Below are 20948 nucleotides of genomic sequence, written 5' to 3' on the forward strand. Positions count from 1 at the left end.
GGAAAGCCTATTGGATTAAATTGCATTTATTTCAATGCAAGAGGCCTGACAGGTAAGGCAGATGAACTTGGGGCTTGGATAGCTACTTGGGACTGGGATATAGCCATTACAGAAACATGGCTAAGGGAGGGACAGGACTGGCAGCTTAATGTTCCAGGGTACAGGTGCTTTAGATGGGATAGAGGTGTAGGAAAGAGGAAGGAGAGTTGCGTTTTTGATTAAGGGGAATGTTACAGCAGTAGTCTGAGATGAAATTACTGAAGGATCATCCAGTGAGGATAGGTAGAGTTGAAAAATAAGAAGGGGATGATCACCTTGTTGGGGTTGTACTATAGGCCCCCAAATAGTCATTGGGAATTAGAAGAACAAATATGCAGGGAGATTGTGGAGAGTTTTAACAATAATAGGATTGTCATAGGGGATTTTAACTTTCCTAACATAGATTGGGACTGTCATATTGTTAAGGGCTTGGGTGAGGTAGAATTTAGGTGCATTCAGGAAAGTTTCCTTGGACAATATATAGAGAGCCCTACGAGGAAGAGGGCAAAACTTCTTGGCCCACCCTATTACTCAAGTGTGACACTGGGGGAGCACTTGATGAGTGACCATAGTTCTGTTAGCTTTAAGCTAGTTATGAAATGGGACAGAACTAGTCCATGGGTCCAATTTCTAAATTGGGGCAAGGAAAATTTTGACAGTAAAGGTAGGAGATTGGAAAGGTTGATTGGAGTAGGTTGATTGAAGACGAAGGGACCATAGGCAAGTGGAAGGCTTTTAAAAGTAAGATGGTGGGAGCTCAAGATCTGCAAATTCCTGTTAGAGTGAAGGGTAAGGCTGGTGGGAGTTGGGAACCCTGGATGATGAGGGATATTGAGGCCCTAGCCAGGAAAAAGGAGGAGGCATGGGTCAGGTACAGGCAGTTGGGATCAAGTGAATCCCAGGAGGAGTATAGGTGATGCAGGAATGTACTCAAGAAAAAAATCAGGAGGGCAAGAAGAGTGCATGAGAAAGCTTTGGCAGAGAAGATTAAGGAGAATTCAAAGAGATTTTATAAGTATAGTAAAGGAAAAAGACTAAAGCGGCTGTCTTTGTGTGGGGCCGCAGGAGATGGGCAATGTCCTTAATGAATATTTTCCCTTTGTTTTTCCCGTGGAGAAAGACATGAAGATTTTGGAACTAGGAAAAATACATGGGAAGGTTTTTGGAATAGTCTGCATTATGTTAGAGGAGGTGCTGGATGTCTTAAAAGGTATGAAGGTAGATACATTTCCAGGGCCTGACCTGGTATATCCAAGAACAATGTGGGAGACTAGAGAAGACATTGCGGGAGCCTTGGCTGAGATAGTTGCATCGTCGTTAGCCATGAGAGATGTTGGTAGACTGGAGGGTAGCTAACGTTGTGCCTTTATATAAGAAGGGTGGCAAAGTAAAACCTGGGAACTATAGACCAGTAAGTCGAACATCTGTGTAAATTACTGGAGAAGGTTCTGAGGGATAAGGTGTACAAGCATTTGGAAAGACTTGTTGATTAGGGATCGCCAGCATGGCTTTCTGCATGGGAGATCATTTGTAACGAATTTGAATGAGTTTTTTGAATAAGTAACCAAGAAGGTTGATAAGTGCAGGATGGTAGATGTGGTTTATATGGACTTCAGTAAGGCCTTTAAGGTTCCACATGGTAGGCTTCTTTGGAAGGTTAGATTGCATGGAATCCAGGGAGAGCTGACTAATTGGATACACAGTTGGCTTATGGAAGAAAGTAGAGGGTGATGGTGGAAGATTGGTTCTCGGACTGGAGGCTCGTGACCAGTGGTGTGTCTCGGGTTGGTGCTGGGCCCATTGTTTGTTATCTTTATCACTAATTTGGATAAGAATGTACAAGGCATGGTTAGTAAGTTTGCAGATGACATTAAAATAGGTGGTATAGTGGACAACGAAGAAGGTTATCAAAAATTACAGGAGGATCTTGATCAGCTGAGTAAGCGGACAGAGGAATGGCAAGTGGAGTTTAATTTGGATAAGTGTAAGGTGTTGCATTTTGGAAAGTCAAATCCAGGTAGGACCTTCACAGTGAATGGCAGGGTGCTGGGGAGTGTTGCAGAACACGGGGACCTTGGAGTTGCAAGTACATGGTTCACTGAAAGTGGAGTCACAGATAGAAGTGGAGTCATAGGTGGTGAAGGCAGCTTTTGGCACACTGGCCTTCATCAGCCAGGGTACTGAGTATAAAAGTTGGGAGGTCATGGTGTGATTGTACAGGATGCTGGTGAGGCTGCATTCAGACGATTGTGTTCAGTTTTGGTCGCACTGCTATAGAAAAGATGCAAATCGGTTCTGCACTCCTTCCAGGTTAATAACAAAGGTGTTGCTAGGACTTGAGGGACTGAGTTGTAGGGAGAGGTTGGACAGGTTAGGGTGCTATTCCTTGGAGTGTAGGAGACTGAGAGGTGGTCTTAGAGGTGTATAAAATCATGAGGGGCACAGGGTGAGTGCACAGTCTTTTTCCTAGGGTTGGGGAATCAAGAAGTGGAGGGCATAGGTTTAAGGTGAGAAGGGAAGGATTTAATAGGAACTTGAGAGGCAGCATTTTTACACAACGGATGGTTTGCATGGGGAATGAGCTGCCAGAGGAAGTGGTTTAGGCAGGTACAATAACTTTTAAAAGACAGTTGGACAGTTACATGGATTGGAAAGCTTCAGAAGGTTATGGGCCAAACGCTGACAAATGGGAGTTGCTTTGATGGGGCATCTTGGTCGTTATGGACTAGTTGGGCTGAAGAGCCTGTTTCTGTGCTGTGTAGCTCTGTGAACTCAATGAACTCTAAATCATTTTGTGGATTGAGTCATCAGAAAGGCTTGTTCTGTCCTGCATTCATTGCAGAATTATATATTTGTTTAGATAACATTGATATGTTTCAGCATATGAACTGAAAACTTTGTTTTCCATAAAGGATTTGTAATGAAATTTCCAAGGCATAATGAAAGATAGTTTTGTTCATTCAGATGAGTCAATTGCATTAGAATCTTGTTCAAATAATAACTGTTTGTTAGCTGGCTTGTTCTGAGCTGTGTTTTAAAATAAGCTCGAGTTGCAGGTGGAATGAAACCCACTTTGGGGCAAAAAGAGTCCATCTATACTAGTTCTGAATTAACTAGAGGAAGTAGCCTATCTTCTCCGACAACAAAGTGTAGAAGGACCATAAATTGCAAATGATAAAAGAAAATAAAACCCTAATCCATTGCACAGACAAATCCTTATTGCTAAGTTTATGGCCGCAGGCTTGTGGTACCTGAAAGTCCTGTTGTGAAAAGTATGACTATTTGATTAACAGAAGTAAATCTAGATCTCTTGTGAAAGTTGATGTCTGATTAAAATTTAAATGATGTTGCATGGTTTACAAGGGGTCAGAAAATCCAACAATGAAGGGGAGGTGAGTTACCAGATCCTTTTTTTATATATTATAGCACTCCTCAAGGCTGGAGTCTCTTTGCCTCTGCCCACCCTCATCCCCTACCATATTTGCCTCCCCTCAAAACAAAATGGCCTCTCTCTCCCCCCAGCCCCTTTCCAGGCTTTTCACTTTCAAACCTTGATTAGCTGTTCAGTGGTCTGTTCAGGCCAGCCTCTTCCTTCACCTCTCCTCCCCACATACACTTCCCAAGCATCCCATCCTCTCAACCTTGCTGCTGATTTGGTGAATTGCTAAACAGGGCACAGGAAAAAAAAATCTATTATTTTGTCTACTTTAGTTGTCTACCTGCTTTACTTTATTTGTTTACCTGCACTGCACTTTCTCTGTAACTGCAACACTATATTCTGCATTATGTTTTCTTTTTACTGCCTTATTGTACTTGTGTATGGCATGGTCTGTCTGGATGTCATGCAAATCAAAAGCTTTTCATTGTATCTCAGTACGTATGACATTAATATACAAATACCAGCACAGTTATAGGACCCTATGATTTCAGTAGGAATGCAACACAGCATTGCTGTTTTTGTCATTTTCTGCACCGTACTACCACTACATAAGTATTGGAGCCGCCAAATTCATAATGATTTGTAAAACTTTCCTCCATTATAAATGGAATGATGAGCTTTACAATTATAGCTTTGAAACTGGTGATATTAACCACTGAAAATGAAGTTTTTTTTTAAAGCCTTATTAAATGGAATAAGGTTTGCTAAACACTTTTCATGGGGATGGTATTCCTTTTCTGTTTAAGAATTATGCCAATTTATTGAAGAATGTGATTGGGCATTACTGCAAGTAGCAAGGCTGAGCATGTTTACTTATTGTTCTGTTTTTATTCTCAGGCGTTTGGATGCAAACCATATCACATCTGTCCCTGAAGACAGTTTTGAGGGTCTGGTTCAACTGCGGCACCTTTGGCTTGATGATAATAGCCTAACTCAAGTTCCTATTTATCAACTGAGCAAGCTACCCGCACTGCAGGCCCTGACACTAGCATTAAACAAAATTACCCACATACCCAACTTTGCCTTTGCAAATCTCTCCAGCCTAGTTGTCTTGTAAGTGACAACATTCTAAATGATACATCTATGAAGCTTTATTAAGAAGTAACTGTGTAATGTAAATACAGTTCCAAATATCATTTATGGGATAATGGAAGAGTTAAATGCATATTTTGTGCAATAAAGGAAATGGAATCATTTTGATATTTTACTCTATTGTACTTAATGACATAATTGAGTCTTATTAAAATAGACTTTCAATTCTAGCTTGTTGGATAAATCTGTTCACATTAATTGCAGAATGATCTATTATTTATATTTGAATATAAAACCAATAATTCTTGTAGTATAAGGCTGTAGTGCAATGAGAGCTCAGGGGACACTAAATTTTATGTGCACATTCAAATAGCTCAGCAAAACTGTGTAAATCTTCATATTGCATTATGGCATTGTACTCCCTTGATATTTTTTTGTTTGTTTGCTCTACAATATTCAATTTTCTTTGGACCAATTACTTTCATTAGGTAGTAAAATGGTTGGATTTGTGTGTGCGGCACATCCATGTATATAACCTCCCAACCTTGAAGACTTTTGTTTAAATGAGCTTTTTTTCACTAGTTTTCACACTGGTCCCCTGAGGATGTAATTCTGTATTTATTTACACCAATGCATCAAATGGGGTAGCACAGTATGCATGCCGAGGATAAATATATGGCATGTTAAGTAACCAGTAGTTCATAGAATTTGTTTTTCCCTTTTTGAGCATTTCCCAAATGTTTTATTCTTCATTTGGGGTGCTCCATTTTGGACTATGCTGTTGTACAGAAGCTAGAAAATTTTCATAGCTAGTTTGGAATTCCAAAATTATTCTTGATGTTCTCATTTCAAAACCCTTCAGCTGAGATATGATATGTAGTACAGAGCCCCTTAAAAGGAACCAAACATTTCTAAAACTGGCACAGTGCATATTTCTTCCCTTCTGTGCATGCTTAAGCCTCCTGGCTGTTAAAACAGTTGCAAAAACAGAAATGAGCCATTGGGGAACTGATGGAAGATTAATGGAGTATATACCGGGCTTGCATTTATGAGAAGGGCAGTTCATCCTAAAAGCTGAAACTCCCATGTGCAATTATTAATTTTTTTTAATACCATGGAAGCCAATGAATAGGGTCCAACATTTTTAAACAAACTCAATTATGGAATTAGAATGAGAATTAATTTTTGGAAGTCTGTAAAGTACAGGAATTGAAAAATTAAATTTAAAACACGAATTTGTTTGTATATAGAACAGTACAGTACAGCACAGATCAGGCCCTTCAGCCCACAATGTCTGCACCAAACACAATACTAAATTAAACTAAATCTCTTCTGCCTGTACATGATACATATCCCTCCACTTCCTGGCAGCCCATTCCAGGCACCTACCACTCACTGTGTATAAAATAAAACTTGCCTTTCACATCTCTTTTAAACTGCCCATCTCTCATCTTAAATGCATGTCTTCTACTATGTGAAGGTTGTAGGCAAGAGGCTATAGGTATAAACTGGGAATAAGTTCCCAAGTTCATGACAGATCTTGGGGAACACTACTTTTGAAAAGGTAAGTATTTGGAGTATTTATTCCAGATATAATGACTCCTGGAATTAATCTAGAGTTTGATGCTGTGATTAGGGAAAGGTACCTCTCAGTGGAAGATCTGTGTCCCCACCTATTTGAGATTTTCTAACAGAGTATACGTAGTTCATTATGCATACTCAATTCTGTTTTATGTAAATTGAAGCATTTTAATCAGATTATGATCCTAAATCAGCTTTTTCATTCGATTGTATATTATGAAATTGCTGTCCTTGGCCTTTAGCATTTTGTGCATATGATCAATCAGCTGTGCTGAGCCTTTGGCATGTTGAATCACTTCAGAATAGTACTGACTTTTGGAGATGCTATCCTTTGATTGTTTTCCTATTTCTCTGATTCCAATAGATGTTGGAAAATCCCATAGAACTAACCCAAGAATAGGGAGTTCTCTCTGTTCTGATGAGAATTTTCTAAACTAATGTCACCAAAAATAATTGCACACCTAAATACTATTTGAGAAGGCTTGTTCTCTGCTCCATGATTATTACCTTTGAATCCATCACAGTGCCTAGCACATCAAAGTAATTTATTGTACAAGTCAGCATATTAACAAGTTTTGGGGATGTGGTTAAAACACTGTGACACTAGACTATTTTAAATATGTTGATGTGTAAAGTGATTGCAATGCACGTACAATTTTGTCCTTTTAATGCTGATCTTCCTGCTTTCTCTATTGTTCAATTCTCTTTAGACATCTTCACAATAATAAAATTGACACAATAGATATCCACTGCTTTGATGGGCTTGACAATCTGGAAACGCTGTAAGTACTAATTTTTCCTTTTGGTCTTCTGGCCAAACAACTAGAATTGTACAACTGCCGATAAAGTATCTAGATAATTTGATTCCTAGTAAATTTGAATATTTGCTGAAACCACTTCTACTGGGTGTTCCTTATTAACGTTGGATTTTAATGACTTTTAGAACATTTAGAACAAAATGAACCTTGTCATTTGTAAGAAATGGACAGCATTATCAGGGTTTCAAAGACTGGAATCTTTCACTTCAACATCATAATCTCCATTTGAAATGTTGGGCATTTTCTTTTAATACTAACTGAATGTTAATATGTTTGATTTTTGAACCATATTAAGCGATTTTGAGTTTTAGCAACGTATTTTTATTCTGGATTTTCAATTTTGTTTTTGCAAAATCTTACAAGTATTGCATTTTTATCCATTTTAAGTTGAGTGCAAATTTTGTATTGACTGTAGTAAGGAAAGAGCATGTTTTGTCTATATATTCATGTACACTTTTTCATGATGCATAAAAAAATCAACAATTAAATCTGAGTTAGCAACAGAAAATGGTGGACATACTCAGTTGGTCAGTGTTATATTTCAGGTTTATGGTCTGTCATCCAATTCTTGTAGATCAGCAATCTGAAACATTAATTCTGTTTCTCTCGTCACAAGTGTTACCTAACCCTCTGAGTGTTTACAGTATTTTTCAGTTTTATTTCAGATTTCCAGCTTTAATGATATTTTGCTCTTGAATTTGAATGGCATTTGAACTTAGCAATAAGTTCACCTTGGTGAAACTTGCTGGATTTTTTTTCATCGAGTCAGTGTTCATTAAACTTGCAGTGATGAGAATTATTACCTGATGGTAGTTTCTGCATTTACTTATTAGGGACTTGAACTACAACAATCTCATGGAATTTCCTGAAGCCATCAAGTCCCTTCCACATCTGAAAGAGCTGTGAGTTAAAAAAAAAACGTGTTCATTTGCCTCCCTAGTGCCAAGGTTAAGGATGTCTGGTAGCAAGTGCAGAACATTGTGTAAAGGGAGGGTGAGCAGCCATAGTCCACATTGGTATTAATGGCATAGCTAAGAGAGATGAGGTCTCACAGAAAGAATTTGGGGAGTTAGGTAGAAAGTTGAAAAGCAGGACCTCTAGGGTTGTAATCTCAGAATTACTCCCTGTGCCACTTCTAGTGACTATAGAAAGAAGACGATAGGGCAGATGAATGTGTAGCTAAAGAGCTGGTGCAGGAGAGAGGCTTTAAGGTTTTTAAATGGTTTGGATCTCTTCTGGTGCAGGGGGGGCCTGTACAAGAATGAGGGGTTGCACCTGAATTTTTGGGGGTTGGGGGGGGGGGGATGGTGTGGGTGGTGGCAATATCCTTGTAGGAAGGTTCACTAGTGCTGTTTGGGAGGCTTAAAACTGGGGAAATGGTGGTGGGAGGAGAAGTGGGCCGTGGGTCCCAGAATGACAGTGCAGCAGGTAAATAGACTAACGGAAACGGAACAGGGAAGTCCATTGGGAAGGGTAGGAGGAGATGAAAACGGAAGCACAAGAGGGCCAGTAGGTTTAATTGCATTTATTTTAATGCAAGGAGTCTCGGGTAAGAGGGATTAGCTGAGCGCCAGTTTATGACTTAGACCAGAACTTCCTGAAGGGTTCTTGTTGCTCTCATTCAGACCAACGTCCAACATGCAATTTCTCATGGAGTCTAACATGGTGGAAGTATTTTATGGAGGATATTAATTGGTTGACTGACAGCATCCGTAGGGTAATGGTACAAGGATTGTTTGTGGCCTAGTAAAGTTTTGTTGTTGAGGGTCCAATGGTGATCATTTACTGAACCACTTGAGTGATCAGTGCCCAAATTGTCAGACAATACAAAGCTAGGATGGCAGCTGAGCAAGATAAGATGTAGCGGCATTTAACTATATTAGGGAGTTGAGCAGACAAGCAGCCGATGCAGTCAATGAAGAATAGTATGAAGAGCTTCACAGAGGAATTACACATTCAAGTAGAGTGTGTTACCCAAGTGCAAGGAAAATGATAAAGATGGAAGTGTGGAGATCTGGGATTCATGACTACCAATAAATTTAGCCCATTGTAACAGTGTTTCTGTGACAGTAAGTAAAGCAAATTGTATGTTGGATGTCTTAAAGTCAAAATTAACGTGAAATAGAAATACACGCTTGGCCCTTTATGAATCACAGTGTGGCTGTAATTCTATAATATTGTGTGCAATTTTGGTTACCTCCATGCAGATTACAAAGATTGAAAGGGTTCAGAAGAGCAATCAGAATGAACTGAGGGAATGGAGGGATGGACATTTGAGTAGTGATTATGTTAGCTGCATTTCCTGCTGGAAAGGAGAAGCCTGGAAGTTGATTATTATCTCGTCTCTTTAGAAACATAAAAATCATAAACCATGAAAAGCTTTACTTTGTCCAAAAGATTAGAACCATAGATTTGGAGTATAAATTCAAAAATCTGTGAAATATTACATCAGTAAATGAAGGTTAAATCTATGGAACAAGTTTGTAGAGAGACTCTGAACACAGATGCCATCATTTTATTGTCAAGCAAATTCGCATGCATTACTTTCACAAGGCAATTTTGTTTTACAATAATTTGAAACACACATTTCCTTCCCAACAGAAGGAGGAGTGCAAACTTCACACAAACAGCACTTGAGGTCAGATTGAACCTAGGTTACTGGAGTAATGTGGCAGCAGCTCCAACAGTTGCATCACTATATTCCCTTAGCAAGTATATATCTAGCTTTGCCTGAAAAAAAAAATACCCATAGACAGCTTTTTGAAGCAAAGTTCTGAAGACCTTCGATCCTATGAGAGGAAAAAACTTTGCCCAGTGCTTTATGGGCAATGTTTCAGTTCTAAATAATGACCCTAGTTTTAGATTCTCCCACAATGGGAAAAACTTCCTCTCTGCATCCACCCTTCGAAACTCCAAGATGTTGTAGGTTTTTAATCACTTCCCCTCCTCCTCTTCTAAGCTCCAGCAGCTACAAACCCAGCCATCCAACCTTTCCTCATGATAATCTGCCTGTTTCAGGTAGTAGTCTAGCAAACATCCTTTGAACTACTAATGCATTTGCATTCATCCTCAAATAAGAAAATCAACACTACAGAATAGTGCAGAGGTGCTCTTGCCAGTGCCATATTTAACTGAACCTTAACCCTTTCAATAAATGATAGTTAGCTTTTCCAAGTATTTGCTGTATCTGCATACAAGTCTTTTAAGAACAGAAGAAAATAGGGGCAGGAAAGTTGGTCACCTGGCCCCTCAGACCTGCCCTGCCATTCAAATAGGATCATGGCTAAACTGCATCAGGCCTCATCTCTTCTGCGTCAGTTCCCTATAGCCTTCATTTCCCCGACCTTTCAAAAATGTATCCACTTCCTCTAAATACTCACTCTCGCACCTCCCCCCCCAACCCTCTTGGACAGAGAACTCCAGAGACTAATCACTCTCTGCAAGAAGGTTCCTGCACACTTCAGTTTTAAATGATTTGGCCCCCTAATCCTGTAACTATGTCCCCTCATTCAAGATGTTCTCACTTGTGAAATCATCTTTACATCTATCTAGTCTTTCTTCTAAACTCCATAAACCATCATTCTTCTAAACTCCAAAGAACATGGGCCTCATTTCTGTAGCCACTCGTGATAGGATAATCCTTTGATCACGGGACTTAGCCTAATGTATTTCCTTTGGACAGCCTCCAATGCCGGTATATTCCCTACAAAAGGGGGCCAAAATTGCGTGCACTATTTCAGCAGTGACCTCACCAGTACCCTGTAAAGCTGTAACAATTCTTCCCTAAACTCCAACCCATTTGTACTAAAGGCCAGTATGCTATTTGCCTACCTAACAACTTGCTACACATGCCTGCCAACTTTTTGTGATTCATGCACCAGAACAGCTAGGTCACTTGTAGTTTGCTAATTTGTAATCATTCTCCACTTAGCTTTTGCCTTTTAGATTCCTCTTATCAAAGTGCATAACCTCGCATTTTACCATATTAAACTCCAGTTGCATTTTTTTTTTGTCCACACTCAACCTTCCGGTTGCAGAGTCCAATTATCGTCATTGCAACCTGTCTTCCTGCCTATTTGTGTCATTGGCAAACTTGGAGACCTTGCACACTGCCTCCTTCTCCAAGTCATTAATATAAATCATAAATTGGTGGTTCAGAACTGATCTTTGGAGGAGTCCACTAATTTCATCCTTCCAGCCAGAAAAAGACCCATTTGTTCCTGTGTTCTATGTGACGACCAACCTTCAATCCATGCTAACACAGTTCCCCTAATACCATGAACTTTTATCTTGTGCTGGTACCTTTTGTGAATCTGATACCTGCAGCAAGCTTGGGAGGAATAGGTGACTTTAACAGTAATACTAGCTTGTATTTGTATATCTTTTTATCCAATAATTTCTATGTTCTTGTGTACTTCAAGACTGCCCTTAACCATTATTTTGCTTTAGTCAAAAGGCTGTTACCCTAAAACATCAAATACAAGTTTAGAGTACAAAACAGATCAAATTACTGAGTAAACAAAAGTAGTAGTTTTGCAGTTAAATTTACCTGTTCCTTCTGTTTGTCAAATAATTGTATAAATTTTGAAATTTCATCAGGCTGAAATTAGAGACTGAGAAATTTGTGGTATTCTATTTTGTTTTTAACTTTAATGAGCTTAAAACTGACCTGTGTTATACTTGATTCAGTGGTTTCCATAGCAACAACATTGCAGTAATTCCAGACAAAGCTTTCAGTGGGAATCCTTTGCTCCGGACCATGTAAGTAGAATTTTACTCTCTCAGATTCTTGCCATTTTTGATTTTGCTCTAAGCTTCCGTCCTGGTAGGTTAGTTGACTGGTTTGTTATTTTTTTCAGACACTTGTATGATAATCCAATCTTGTCTGTGGAATCTCTGCTTTCCAGAATCTGTCTGAACTCCAGTCTCTTGTGAGTACAAGTTCTTTCATATTTTTAATGCTTTATATTTCTCACGAAGTAGGATGCCATTCAGCCCATTGAGTCGATGTCACCTCGGAGCAATGTCATTAGTACCATTTCCCTGTAACTTATTCACTTCCACATGTCCATCAACTCGTCTCTGCTTCTCCTGCCACCTATTTACATTAGAGGTAATTTATAATGCCCATTAACCTAGCAGTATGCTTTTTGATGTGAGAGCAAACCAGAGCACGTGGAGGAAATGTGGTTACAAAGAGAACACGTAAACTCCAAACAGGCAGCACCAAAGATCAGAGTTGAACCTGGTTTACTGGAGTTTTAGCAGCTGCACCAATGCTGTATCACTGCACAGCTCTTTATTAACGCTATTGTTACCTCAGACATGATAACTAATTTACCAAAACTTGAGAGGATATTTCTGGCCCTTGTAATTCACGGTGTAAGCATGGTCAAACAGTGAGGTTCAATTTTTATTACTGAAAGAGTTAGCAGTGTATTTTGGCGCATCTTTGTTTTGATTCCATTTATTTTAACATTGTTTTTAGAGACTCTAAAATAACACACCTGCTCCAAAATATGTAAGAAGAAGCTAGGCGTTTGTTAAATGTTTAGGATTGTTAATATGAAAACGGAGAAGTAAAGAATAAAAATCAGTTATAGACGGAGGAGAGATGGTATGTAGAGAGAATTGGTTATGTGAAAATAAGAGGGGAATGCACTAATGGGATTACTCAGCCTGAAGCCAATATGGACCTAGTGGGCTGAATGCCCTCTCAGATTGTAATAAGCAAGTAAAAATGCCATTAAGTTCTGAGGAAACTCCTGGATTAGGTTTATTTTATGTTTTATCTAACACACTGATGCAGAAGATGATCAATAAAACCATAAAGTATAAGGAATGGAAGCAGAGTAAGTGATTTGGCCCTTTGCATCCACTCTACCAATCAGTAAGATTATGGCTGGTCTTTTACCCCAGCACCATTTTCCTATACCATCGCCATATTCCTTGACTTCTTCAATATCCCAAACATTTATCAAGCTCTGCCTTGAGAATACTCGGTAACTAAACCTCCACAGTCCTCTACAGAATTTGAAAGATTCACTACCCTCTGGGTAAAGAATTTTTTTCTTAACTCATCATACTAAATGACTTCTTTGTAAGGAGATGGACATGGAGGATAGTAAGATCAGGGAGGTGTATGCTGATATTCTAGGGCATCTTGATATCAAGAAGGTGTGGTGTTGGGGCTCTTGAAGAACATTTAAAGTGGATAATTCTCCAGGGCCAGATAGGATCTTTCCCAGGTTATTAAGAGGGGCAAAAGAGGAGGTTGTTGGGATCTTGACAGAAATGTTTGTATTCTCTTTAGTCACAGATGAAGTCTCAGAGTACTGCAAAATAGCCAGTGTTGTCCTATGTTTAAGAAAGGCAATAGAGACAAACCAGGAAATTACAGACAAGTTTTTGCATCAGTGTAGAGAAATAATTGGAGAAGATTCTCATGGATAGGATCTACTCACATCTGGGAAAAGCGTATATTTATCGGTGATAGTCAGCATGGCTTTGTGCAGGAGCGGGGTGGGGGCGACATTATGTCTTACAAACTTGAGGTTTTTTTTGAGAAGCTGATAAGGATGATTGAGGGCAGGGTAGTAGGTGTTGTATACATGAACTTTAGAAAAGCTTTTGACAAGGTCCCTTGTGGAAGGCTGAACCAAAAGTTTAAGGCATGTGGGATTCATGGAGACTTAGTGGATTGGATTCAAAATTGGCTTGTCAGGGTAGTAATGGAGGGGTGTTAGTCTGACTGGAGGTCTATGACCATTGATGTTCAGCAAGGATCAGTGCTGGGACCTGTTTGGTTTATATATAAATGAGTTGGATGAAAATGCAAGTGGAATGATTAGCAAGTTTGTAGGCGGTACAAAATTGGTGGAGTTCTGGAGTGTGAGAAAGGTTGTCAAAGGACATCAGAATATAGGACCAGATGGAAATGTGGGCAGGGACATGGCAAATGGAGTTTAATCCAGGCAAGTGTGAGGTGCTGCACTTTGGGAGGTCAAATGCAAGTGGAGAGTATAGAGTAAATGGTAGGACCCTTCGGACTGTTGATGTTACGGAGGATCTTAGGGTGAAAGTCCATAGCTCCCTGAAGTGGCAACACGTAGATAGGGTGGTAAAGAAGGGATACAGCATACTTGCCTCATCAGTTGGGGTGTTGAGTATAAAAAGTTGGGAAGTTGTGTTGCGGTTGTATAAAATTTCTGTTACTCCACATTTGGAGTATGTTTGCTATAAGGAGAGGATGGACAAACTTGGATTGTTTTCTTTGGAGCATTGGAGGCTGAGGGGTGACCTGAAAGAAATATAAAATGATGAGAGCTATAGACAGGGTAGAATTGTCAGTCTTTTTCCCAGGGTGGAAATGTCAAATACTAGAAGGTATAGGTTTAAGGTGAGAGGGGAATACTTAAAGGAGATTAGTGTGGCAAGTTTTTTTTTAGTTAGGTGCCTGGAAAGTGGTGGAAGCAGATACAATAGCAATGTTTAAGAGGCGTTTGAACAAGCTGGGAATGGAGGGATGTAGACCCGTATGCAGGCAGATGGGATTAGTCTGGATTGGCATCATGAGTTGGCACAGATATCGAGGGCCGAAGGGCCCTGTTCCTGTGCTTGAGGAGCTAGGTTTTCTCCCTCAGATCTCCAGTAACATTTAACCAGTAAATGAAAGATATTCGTTCAAGAGTGTAATGAAATTTAAAATTGTGACCAAGTTTCAGTGTTGAAGTGAAAAGCATTTGCTTTAATATCCTGACGGACAATGTTAATGAGAGAACAGTACTTTTTAATTAGTTTATGTAATCTTGATGTAGCTGATAAGACCAATGTTTATTGTCTGTTATTGCCCTTGTTATTGACTGGCTCTTCAGGCCCATTTAAGAGGCTTCTGGAGTCACATATAGGGTAAGGGTAAGATTTCCTTCCTCTGAAGGACTTCATAAACCAGGTAAATTTTATCAGTAACCCTATTAACTAACTTTTATTCCAAATCTATTCAGTTTCTTGGATTTAAATTCTGCACCCACCATTGAAAGATTCAAACTATGTACGCTCTGGATTTCTAGTCCAGATTTTTGTTCACAAATACAGTGAACTAGATGCTATTGTACACCCAAGATAAATTAATTTAACCATGATAATAAATTATTTGATGAACAGAACTATCCTAAAAGCCTTTACTTTTGTCGCGGGATACAGTAAAACATTATACTAATATATTTGCATTGTTACCTTCATACTATTCAGTACATTGACAGGAACCAGAATAAGCAAAATCCCACCTGACTTGTGCCAACAACTGAAGATGCTTAGATTTTTGTAAGTTTGGACTTCTTCCATTACCAGAAAAGCAAATTGTCAATGTATAAAATTGAATGAGTTTGAAATATTAGCCTTATATTTTCAAATTAAATGTTTAATTGGAAAATATGAAGACTATTAAAAGGTGTGTAAAAACTCTTGTAAAATCTTTAGATTTTGTGATAAAGATTAGAATTGTCTTGAATATCATGAGTTGTAGTCATGGTTAAGCTAAGGGGATCCAGTAATTGCCCTGATTATAGAGCAAGAGCAACAAGGTTTTATTTGAATTTTCAGTTGCATGCTTAAGAGGAACAGAGATACTTGGCCTTTCAAGGCATGGGTTTATGTAAATTATACAATTGAACATAGAAACAGTACAGGCCCTTCGGCCTATGATGCTGTACTGACCTATATAACCTACTCCACGATCAATCTACCCTTCCCTCCTACATAGCCCATAAACATCCATTTTTTCTTACATCCATGTGCCTACTTTTAAATGTTCCTATTGTATCAGCCTCTACCACCACCTCCTGTAGTGTGTTCCACGGCAACCACCACTCTGTATTTAAAAAGAAAACTACCTCTGACACTCCCCTAAACTTTCCTCCACTCATCTTAAATGGATGTCCTCTGGTATCGGCCATTGCCACCCTCTGAAAAAGGTGCTGGCTGTCCACTCTTTATCTATTGCTCTCATAATCTTATACACCTCCTGTAAAGACACCTCTCATCGTCGCTCCATAGAGAAAAGCCCTAGCTTGCTTAATCTTTCCTCATAAAACATGTTCTCTAATCCTGGCAGCATCTTCGTAAATCTCCTCCTCACCTCCTCTAAAAGCTTCCGGTCCTTCTTATAATAAGGTGACCAGAATTGAGCACAGTTCTCTAAGTGTGGTCTAACTAGACTTTAATAGGGCTGCAACATTACTTCGCAATTCTTGAACTCAATCCCCCCAACTAATGAAGGCTAGTACATCATGCGCTGCCTTAACCACCCTATCAACTTGCGTGGCAACTTTGAGGGATCTATGGACTTGGACCCCATATCCCTCTGTTTCCTCCACACTGTTAAGAATCCTGCCATTAACCTTGTACTCTGACTTCAAGTTCAATCTTCCAAAGTGTATCACTTCACACTTTTCCAGATTGAACTCCATCTGCCACTTCTCAGCCCAACACTGCATCCTGCCTATATCCTACTGTAATCTAGGACAACCTTCTACACTATCCACGACACCTCCAACCTTCATGCCACCTGCAAAATTACTAACCCACCCCTCCACTTACTCAACCAAGTCATTTATAAAAATTACAAAGAGCAGGGGTCGCAGAACAGATCCCTGCGGAATCGCAGCCTAGTCTCCATGGATCCCATGCCTCATGACTTTCTGGATGAGCCTACCATGGGGAACCTTGTCAATGCCTTACTAAGATCCATATACACCACATCCACAGCTCTACCTTTATCAATTTGTTTCGTCACCTCCTCGAAAAACTCAGTTGGGCTTATGAAGCACGACCCGCCCCTCACAAAGCCATGTTGACTATCCCTAATAGGACTATGCTTCCCCAAATGCTTGTAAATCCTCTCCTTAAGAATCCTCTCCAACAGTTTGCCCAACACTGACATAAGACTCACAGGTCTATAATTCCCAGGATTATGGCTATTACCTTTCTTGAACAACGGAAAAACATCTGCTATCCTCCAATCCTCTGGTACCACTCCTGTGGCTAGGGAGGACATAAAGATCATTGTCAACACCCCAGCAATCTCTTCCCTCACTTCCCGTTATAACCTGGTACATATCTCTCCGGTCCTGGGGACTTGTCTATCCTAATATTTTTTTTTTCAGAATCTCCAATACTACCTTTATCTTAACCTCAATATGCTCCAGCACATTAGCCTGTTTTATGCTGACCTCACATTCATCTTAAAGGCTCCTTCCCTGGTGAACACTGAAGCAAAGTATTCATTAAGGACCTCCCCTACCTCCTCACCTCCAGGCACATGTTTCTGCCTTTATCCCTGAGCAGTCCTACCCTCACTGTAGTCATCCTCCTGTTCTTCACGTACGTGTAGTACACCTTGGGGTTTTCCTTAATCCTACTCGCCAAGGCCGCCATGTGTCCCCTTCTAGCTCTCAAGTCCCTTCTTAAGCTCCTTCCTGGCTATATAATTCTCAAGAGCCCCATCTGATTTTTTGCTTCTTAAACCTTAAATATGCTTCCTCCTTCCTCTTGACCAAATGTTCCACCTCTTGTCAACCATAGTTCCTTCATCCTACCATCATTTCTCCATCTCAGTGGGATAAACATATCCAGAATCCCATGCAAGTGGTCCCTAAACAACCTCCACATTTCTGCTGTTTCCCTGTTCCCAATTTACACTCCCAAGTTTCTGCCTAATACTGTCGTAATTAGTCTTCCCCCAGTTAAAAACTTTCCCATATCTCCTGCTCATATCCTTGTCCAATGGCTATGCTAATAGTCAGAAAGTTGTTGTCACTATCTCCAAAATGCTCGCCCACTGAGAGGTCTGTTCATTACCTCGTACTAGATCCAGTATGGCCTCTCCTCTAGTTGGCCTGTCCACATACTTTGTCAGGAATCCTTCCTGGACATATCAAAAAAAAAAATTTTTACCCTCAGTGTCCCGGTGGCTATGAGGGGAGCCTATAGAATACTCCCAATGGAGTGATCGCTCCCTTCCTATTTCTGACTTCCCACCCACACTGACTCTGTTGATGATGCCTCCACTACATCCTTACTTTCTGCAGCTATGATACTATCCCTGATTAGCAATGCCACTCCGCCCCCTCTTTTACCTCCCTCCCTATCCCTTTTGAAATAGTATGCTGTTATTTACAACAGAATTGATTTCACTACCCAGAACTGAGAAACCTCCCAAACTCCTCAATTTGGAGTTGTAGATTTTTAAACTAGTGATTGTATAAACCATACTGATTGCATTAATAACCATTCAGTGTTCAATGGTCCAGTAACAGATATAGGGTATTATCCTATATTTAACCTCTAAAATAAAAATGAACAACTATTAGAAAGCAATTTTTTGAGAAGTCTGACAAAGTTGAGACAAGGCAAAATGTAATAAATTTTGGAGTTGAAGTAAAACAAATTTTGGAAATCAGCAGATTGGGTGACATCCTATGGATGATTACAAGTTAATATTTCATTTCTGAAGAAAAGGGAGGGAATGGTTTCTTTCTTCACAAATGCTCCCGGAATTGCTGAGTACTTTCAGCATTTTCTGTTTTCTTTTCAATTGAAAACTTGATCTAAATTAACAGTGACAGCAAAAGGCAAAACTTTGCAGAAATATTCTGATGATGATGTTACATTTATTTTCAATTCTAAATTCTCAGTAATTGGAGTGGACTATGTGTATTTTTGTTTGAAAACTTACGTACAAATTACATTCTTCGTCACAGGGACTTATCATACAATCAGATAGAGGAACTTCCAAGTTTTCATGGTTGTTCAGCATTGGAGGAAATGTAAGTTGTTCTTTTAATTATAAATGCAGTTTAAAAAAAAAAATTCTGTTAAATGAATCTGCAATCCCAAAGTATGGCTTTTGGATACAGGCACATTATCGTAACCAAAATATAAGGACTAAAAATAGTGTTTTGAATCTTTTGTTATTTTCACCCTTCTTGGGATGTTTGATAGTAACAAGGCAGTATTTATTAATTGTACCTTTTATCATCGATGGCAATATGTGTCCATTACATCTTGAGGATTGAATTGTTGATGGAAAAGATGGGCATGAGTGTCCCTGCTCTGAAGGATGTTAGTGTGCCAGTATTTTTTCACAATTATGAAGGTGCTTTCATGATTGCATCTGACCTAGGCTCAAGATGTCAAATTTGTTTTACTGTGGGACTCAACATCAACTGTAGATTGCTGGTGCAGTACCACAGTTGGAAGGTCGTGATGATTGAAAACCCTGTTAGTACTTATTCTGTTTTTCAAAATAGTTTCTTAACATCTTAATTTGTTTTTAACCTCTGGTTAATTTTGTATTTGATTATGTGTTCTCATTCTGGGAAAATAACTTCATGGACGCTACCTAAGCAATGACAACAAACTGAAGTTTTTCTATGTGCACTTAAAATGTTGAACTTGAAATAGTGTGACATTTCGCTTGTAATTTAAAATACTGAATTTCTGTATTTTTTTAAGCAGCTTTTAGGATTGCTGCACAACAACTTTATTTCAGATTAAGGGAGGATTAACAACTCTTGGAATTTGTACAACAGTTTAAACTAATCATGGAAGCAAAGCCAGGGACATTTATGAATTACCAAATGTATTTGAGTTTTATTATAGTATATTCTGTGACCGAAAATTCATTATTCAATATTGAAGTATTCACAAATAATTGTTTTGTGTAAAATGAACATGGTACCCCAACGCTGGCAATATTAGTGAATCATAAGGAAATGTTTGCAAGATGTTTTCCATTCTGCATTTCACTCTGATGACATGAGGGTCATATCATTTGCTAATTGCAGCAATTAAGGAGTCTGTACAAATCCTTCGGGTAGGATATAATATGTACATTGGTCTAGAATATTTTAAACTGAAGAATTTATGCCTCTAACCTCTCACAGCTTGTAATTTTAAGCATTTCTAGTTATGGATTCCTGAACTTTGTCCTTAGACCACCTAGTGTCTTTTAAAAAAAAAGAAAAATAGTTTATTGTATTGTATCCAAATATGGTTTCTTTTGCCGCATTTAATTCATCTACCATTTTGTTCTTTCAGTCTGTTTTTGTTCCTCTTCAAACTTCTATTCCCATTTATGTAACTTATTCTAAGACCTATTTTCTTCTTAATTGAAAAGGATTGGTAGAAATGGAAAGCTGAAGAATGATTGAAGGGAAAAATACCTTTTGGAATCACAAGACTGTAGCCAGAATGCAGAGTTCTGGATGGGAGGTTTCATTGTCCATCACCAAAAGTGGGCTTTGTAGGACCCACCATTGAGGAGTCCTTTAGAACATAGTTCTTAGATTGCATCTGCAGCAGATGGTCAATGGACCAATACAAGGCATATATCCCTTTGCCTTCATCCTTGCCAATCAAACTGTGGTAGAGTTAACTGTCCCTGATATTATTGGTAGAAGTGACCTCAGCACAGTCCTTTTTGTGGATACAATTATGGCATATAAAAGGCATTTGGACAGTTACATGGATAGGAAAGCTTTAGAGGGATATGGGCCAAATGAGGCAAATGGGACTAACTCAATTAGGCAACTTTGGTCGGCATGGATGTGTTGGACAGAAGGGCCTGTTTCCATGCTGTATAGCTCTGTGACTCTAACACCATTCCCACATGCTCACTGAGGACACCTTCCATGTTCTTGGCACTGCATTTGTGATAAATAGGATAGCCTCAGAATGGATATAGCAGCTCAAAATTAGGTATTCAAGGACCCTCAGCAGGAGCAGAAATGTACACCACAGCCTGTCGCCTCAGGGGTCAGCATGTCCCTCATCATTCCACTGTTATCAAACCAAGATAAACCCTGGATCAGTGCAATACAAGAGTAAATGTGTGCTAATCAGCAAAAAAACAGCATGCAATAGATGGATCCAAGTGATCTTGCAACTAACATTGTGTCAAAGTTCTGTATTCCTGCCACACCTAGTCATTCAAGATAGTGGGCAATGAAACAGATAACGGAAGGAGGAGGCTCCAAGAA

General features: G+C 39.3%; 1 protein-coding gene across 1 annotated transcript in view; it reads left to right on the forward strand.

Annotated features, from left to right (window-relative positions):
* The window catches only part of lgr4 (leucine-rich repeat containing G protein-coupled receptor 4), a 104229-nt gene that overhangs the window by 72172 nt on the left and 11109 nt on the right, over positions 1 to 20948 (forward strand). Inside the window, 9 exon segments of the mRNA XM_052029675.1 lie at positions 4316 to 4531; positions 6802 to 6873; positions 7743 to 7811; positions 11599 to 11670; positions 11769 to 11788; positions 11791 to 11840; positions 12829 to 12911; positions 15160 to 15231; positions 18669 to 18734. Of these exon segments, the coding sequence (XP_051885635.1) occupies positions 4316 to 4531; positions 6802 to 6873; positions 7743 to 7811; positions 11599 to 11670; positions 11769 to 11788; positions 11791 to 11840; positions 12829 to 12911; positions 15160 to 15231; positions 18669 to 18734 (720 nt within the window).

The sequence above is a fragment of the Pristis pectinata genome, chromosome 14, assembly GCF_009764475.1.
Source record: "Pristis pectinata isolate sPriPec2 chromosome 14, sPriPec2.1.pri, whole genome shotgun sequence".
NCBI lineage: Eukaryota > Metazoa > Chordata > Chondrichthyes > Rhinopristiformes > Pristidae > Pristis > Pristis pectinata.